Source organism: Falco biarmicus, chromosome 6 (assembly GCF_023638135.1).
Source record: "Falco biarmicus isolate bFalBia1 chromosome 6, bFalBia1.pri, whole genome shotgun sequence".
Taxonomy (NCBI): domain Eukaryota; kingdom Metazoa; phylum Chordata; class Aves; order Falconiformes; family Falconidae; genus Falco; species Falco biarmicus.
This window is the reverse complement of record NC_079293.1, coordinates 42549312-42555437: the sequence shown is the minus strand read 5'-3', so window position 1 is coordinate 42555437 and position 6126 is coordinate 42549312. Positions and strand designations below refer to the sequence as shown.

General features: G+C 44.0%; 1 protein-coding gene across 1 annotated transcript; it reads left to right on the top strand.

Moving 5' to 3' along the window:
• The first annotated feature begins 2131 nt into the window (after positions 1 to 2131).
• SF3B5 (splicing factor 3b subunit 5) lies at positions 2132 to 4217 on the top strand. Its single transcript, XM_056344329.1, has one exon. The coding sequence runs from the start codon at positions 2255 to 2257 to the stop codon at positions 2513 to 2515; it is 261 nt and encodes an 86-aa protein (XP_056200304.1). The 5' UTR covers positions 2132 to 2254; the 3' UTR covers positions 2516 to 4217.
• The last annotated feature ends 1909 nt before the right edge of the window (positions 4218 to 6126 follow it).

Here is a 6126-nt window from a genome sequence, read left to right as displayed (position 1 = left end):
CCACTATCAAGCTTCCTGAAAATGTCACATTTACACTTCCCTTTCAGGGTGTTTTTTTGAACTAGAACTTGAATGCCCGTTTGATTTAATGCAGCTATTACTCCTAGAAACTCCTGCAACAGCTGCAAGAGGTGGATAAGCTTCTAGGCATCTTTTCTATTCCAAAGACTGATTATTTTAATCAATACATCTCCTGGCCTAGAGTTTCCAAGACGATAACTTCCAAACAGCACTGAGATCAGTCCTACGTGCCACTGTTGGCATTGAACATCTACAAAGCGTTAGCATCCTTCATACCATCTTGCTCTTTACAAAGATACCATTTACAAAAGAAATGAAAGCTTTCCCATGTTCAGAGTATGTCTTTCTTTGACTTTCTATATACCATCATACACAGAAACTCCTGAGGAGTTGCATTTGTTTGTTTTTTTCTCTTGGTCTCTGCAGAAGGAACCACAGAATACAACTGCTGTATCCAGCTGTGTGAATGGCTCCCTGCTAAGTAAGCCTTGATAGCAATGACTCAACAGATCCTCATAAAAATAATAATAATAAAAATATAGTCCTAATTTAGATTTTTGCACTAAAGGGTAAGGACAGTTCAGGACGTTGTTTTGATGTTGCTTTCTGTGACCTTGGTTTTGTAAGACATTCGCTTTTAAACAAGTGGTTTATAATCATCCAGGTTTTCACAAAACACTTCTGTGGATTTCTTTTGACTACAGGGTGTTTACAAGGACAGGAAGAAATAGCAAATAGCTCAGTGTCTTATGGGAAAAATTCTGGCAACGTGTCTTTCCTATTTTAAAACAAGTAATTAAAACCACTACTATCATATGAAAGCATGAATCATTTCATGCATTTCAAACAACATTATGTAAGCTCTTGAATAGAGCTGGAGAAGATAGACTGCTTATTTGGTTGATGATAAAATTTATTTCGAGCTCCACTTTGACCAAAGAAGATAGGCAATGCAATTTATCATTTTGTGTTCTTTATACCTGCTTGTGAGTTTAATGTTCATAGAAAACACTACCTGCATTGCCAAAGAATATTTTTCAACAGCAATAATTTTGGCTTAAATCCCTTGACCCTGCTCACCTTTCACCTGACTGGGGAAAAGTAACCAAGAGCTCTGCACCTTGCAAAGCATCAGAGATCGGACCTACAGCACTTTTCCCCTGCTGCATGTAATAGAAGCAACCTTTCCAAACTACTTATTTCAGGAGGGCCCACAAATACCGTGCCCTTTTGCGGCCTTTCTGTAAGTGGACTTCTTGTATGAAAGCCACCGTAGGAAGTGCTGTGTTGCCCGCCAGCCAAGCAAAGGGCTAGCAAACAGGAGTGCTGGCTTGCTTTTGGCACTTCCTGGCTGGTTTTTTGGTAGCTTTTTCCTTTTTTCAGCACCAGACTTCCTGCAGCACTTGTTTAGGAAGCAGAACTGAGATGCAGTTTGTACAGAGACAGTGTCAGGAGCTGGGATAAGCTGTGCCCTGAAGTGTGAGCCTCAGGGTTTTGCTCTCCAATTTTCTTAAGTCTCCTAGCAAATGAAGACTTTCTGATGTTCTTCCCTATGACCGATTATCTACGTATTTTGTAGCCAAATTTGATAGCACATGCCCCTTTGATTCTCAGGTGAATTAAGCAGCAGTTACAATATCAAAGCCGTACCTTTGCTTTACAAATCAACTTGACTCCCCAGGCTTTGCGTGGCGGCTCAGCGGAGCGCCAGACCCGAGGCTCAGGCCTGCACCCGCCGAGGCGCCGAGCCCGCGGCCAACCCTCAGCGACTGGCTTCACAGTTAACGGCGTGTTACACATGCCGGCCCGAAGCTGCAGCTGTCGTTGGGCTTACTGTTGGGATTACTCAACTGAAGTAACTACGCCAGCAGCAAAGTATTTTATTACAGATCGTATCTGTAGTTAATGACACCAGGGCCCAGCCTGGGCCCTCTGCCCCCCTCGCTGCCCCGGGCCGGGCCCGCTGCCGCTGCAATCCGTCCGGCCGCGGGCGGGGGCAGACGGCCGCTCCCGGCAGACCCTGCGCGCGCTCCCGTCGTGCACCGCGTCGGGGAGGCACCCGCCGTCCGCGGGTTTCACTAATTTCCGTTCGAAGCGGCCGGGGGAGCCGTGAGTAACCGCTGCCGGCCCGGCGGGGTTTGGCTGCCGCGCCCTGGGCGGAAGAGGCGCCCGGCGTCACTTCCGCTCTCCATTTCGCGCCGCGCCTGGCCGCAGCGCCCGCGCCGCCGCCGCCATGACGGACCGGTACACCATCCACAGCCAGCTGGAGCACCTGCAGTCCAAGTACATCGGGACGGGCCACGCCGACACCACCAAGTGGGAGTGGCTGGTGAACCAGCACCGGGACTCGTACTGCTCCTACATGGGCCACTTCGACCTGCTCAACTACTTCGCCATCGCCGAGAACGAGAGCAAGGCGCGCGTCCGCTTCAACCTCATGGAGAAGATGCTGCAGCCCTGCGGGCCGCCCGCTGACAAGCCCGACGAGTCCTAGCCCGGCCCGGCAGGCCCCGGCCCCGGGCGGCGTGCTGTGGGGGCGGGGTGGCCGCAGCGGGCGGCGGTGGCGCAGAGGCCCCCTGCGTGCGCGGCGCGGTGGCGGCCCGGCCCGGCCCGGCCCGGCCCGGCCCGGCTGTGCTGCGCTGGGCCGCCTGCCCGCATGCCGCCCGAGCCCGGCCCCGCGGGGCAGCGCTGCGCCCACGGCGGGTCCGAGGAGCTGCCTTTGGGCACAGCCAGCGTGGGCGTCTGCGGGCCGCTGCCCTCGGGGTCCCACCGCGTTCGAAGGACTCTGTGACGGGGAGAAGCCTTGTAAAATGCCTGCTTCTGGACAGCGTCGTCTCTCTCCACTGTGTAGCGGCTCGGATTTTTAAAATGGAAAATAATAAAACTTACTGGGCATTTCTAATGTTTTTGTGCGGTAATCTGCCAATAAGAGCTCTTTGTTCTGAAAGGAGTGCTGATTACTCAGTCGATAAAACCAGCCGAGGTGCAAGACTCATATACTCCACAGATAGCGTTTTCCCAGCCGGGCTGATTGGTGCTTGCTTTCCAAAACTTTGGAGGAAAGAGAGCAGGCTTGCTGACACTCAGAAGGATTTGATTTGTTGTTGGCATTTATTTTGTGGGGCAGTTTGTGGTACAGTGTAAGTCACTTGCTGTAGTGCTTTAAAACTCCAATGTGGCTTTTCTTTAAATACCATTTTCATGTTTCATCTTCCTTCCTGTACTTTGAGTATACCGAACCTTGATTCTCTCTGATCCAACTTAGCTTTTTTTTTTTTTTTTTTTTGCACTAATGCTCTCTAGTAATCTAGTGTTTACAGGGTTTTTTCTACATTACACTAAAAAGCGTGTTAATGTAGGGCTAGACTGTTGATATGAAATAGGAACATAAGTTGTACTGTTACTATGAATTAAAATGGCTTGAGGTGACAGATCAGACTGCAAACTGAACTGATTCTGATTTTGATTTGTCACTTAAAACAGGCTTTCTGTTCACTTATTAGAGTAAAATTAAAATCTGACTTCCAATGAATGGGAAGAGTAAAAGTTGATTTCTCCAAGCAGTATGTCTTAAGTGCTCTCACTTCTGATATGGAGCATTCATTGTAACTTGTGGGTGGTGGTCTGTTTGTGGGGGTTTGGTTTTGTTTTTTACATTGGAATGAAAAGTTCAGTGTTTTCTCATCCTATTAAGACTGTGTGCAAGCTAAGCAATATCTTTTTCCTTCAATGTGATCTCAAAACATTCTTTATTGAGTCTTACAAAACTTAAGCTATCCGTAATACTGTTACGAAAAGTACAAGCTCCTGAGGCCACGTTCAGGTCAGTATATCAAACTTCTGAAGAATTCAAAGACTGCATTTTCCCAACTTTATTGCACATACTAAGATGAGGGCATGGGTGAAGTGGTCCTAAATAAATTTTACCTGCAACTTTTGTGGGGAACTACTGTGATTCCCAATAAATAAGAGGGATTTGTAGAAAACTTGTTTCCAGTTTTCATGCAAGCTGGGGCAGGTAATTTGAAGAGCATCTGTTCCTCACATACTGAGGTCCATGGCTGAAAGATTTTTCCTTACCTTGAGTTCAGGCACTTGTAGGAATTTAATGCAGTTTTGCAAAAATTGAGCAAAATTTGTATCTAAATCAAGCAATGTTACTGTTACTCTTAATAAAAGTCTGTTCTATGACTGAATCTTAGAAACCTGCCTTTTCCCTATACAAATATGGGACATGAAATAGGGTGGCATGAGAGAGTCCATTTTGTGAGAGTACATTTTGAGAGAGTTTTTGTGAAGTCTTGAATCTCTTACCTCTGAAGAGAACACAGAAACTGCGACTTAATCTACTCCTGCATAAATTAGAACTTTAAAAACATTTCAAGGAAGATTTCGTTGAGTGTAAACTGCTAACAGTTAACTCTATCCATGGATATTAATACATTGTAAAATGTGAGCAACAAATAGGGCACATAAGTAAATATTAATACCCCCTTGCAGGCCAACTCTTTGTTAGAAAGGCCAAACACCCTTCGGGGGCAAGTCAGAGCTACATGGTGAGTGAACTTCCTGGTTCAGCTGAGTGTACTCGCTCGAATCCCAGTTAAGCATGTACTTCTGTTTTAGTGTGGTCGGAAAAGGTTTTTAGAGTGTCTGTACAAAGTAACGATTGTGAAACATTGCACTTCCCAAAGAAATAGGAAAAAAAATGAAGGGAAGTTAGAATTCCTAAGAATTCAAGATAAACTTGCAGAGAACTGGGAGACACTGATGAGCGTGTTTCTGGACTATGGTCTTTTCCAGACTCCCAAAGCATTTTTAAAACCAATGAAAGCAGTGAGCTCTTTCACATTTTGGTACCGGAAAGGGTAAAGCATCCGAAGAATAGAGTTAGTTACCTGTCCTACTGGGACACATCTGTTTTACCTCTATCCTGAGTGAAAGGTGAACAGTACATTTTGTTTATAAATTGGCTTGATGTTTGCATGATCTTTTTCCATCCAAGCAGTATGGCTTTAACTGGGCTTCCCACTGTCACCTCTGGCTTATTTTCCTGAGTTTCTGTAACTTAATTTCACATAGTGTGAAGTGAGAGAGATATAAACGATTTCCAACACAATGTACACCTTATTTTGTAAGAAGGAATTTCACCTGCTTTTGTTCTGCTAGGTAACATATCTTTTTAAATTCTCTGTACAGCAGAATATGTATGCCATTTTAATTAAAAATTTCTAATTATATATAGTGTTTAATTACTGTTTAGCTAAGGATAGAATACTGAAACAATGATATCTTAAAATGTATGATACAGTGATTAGTATGGGGATGGCAGGTGAAAGGGGAAAAGTTTGCTTTTGGTGCCTTATTTATGTATGATTCAAGAGAAGAAGAACCAAGCTTGACTCTGACAGAAAAAGCATGCAAAGCTTCATGCTGAGATGGTTTGGCTTACTTATAAATGGGTTATACTTAATCCAGAAAGTAATACCATGGAAGTGCACTATCACCTTCATTTTAAATTATGGTTGTTACCATTCCCTTGGTAATCTGGCTGTCTCTTACACCAGGTAGCGTAAGTGTGAGATTTATGAATTATTTTATAAATTAAGAAATCTTGGCAGTTTATTCGATTTCTATATTCCATTTACCTTTCATTCATTTTAAGTGATTTTTTCTTTTTTTTTATGCTACACCAGAGGGCAGCAAATGATGCTGCTATTCAACTGAAGGCACAGATGGCTAATGGAATTGCATGCTATCTTGCAAAGTTCCTTTGAAAAAATAAAGGATACTTTAAAAAATTGGTAAAACTTTCCAATGGGCAGAAATACTTCATTTTTTTCAATGGAATAGTTCTAAGGTTCCAAACATATACCTTTTAATCAGCATGGGTGAATAGGGCAGTATGGGAGCCCTAGCACAATACCATAGCTTTGTAGTTCTGAATACCTTCATTTTTTTAATGTTCTGATTAATCAGAATGATAGCAGTACATGAGTTAACATTTGCACAGTGAAACAATTGCACTAGTGAGTTAATTTTCTGCTAACTGTAAAACTTGGGCCACTTTCACTTCAGTTACATTCAGCATAAAACTCAGTTGTT

Bases quoted from the DNA above. Each gene is read 5' to 3' on its own strand.
- SF3B5 (XM_056344329.1), top strand. From the start codon at position 2,255: ATGACGGACCGGTACACCATCCACAGCCAGCTGGAGCACCTGCAGTCC.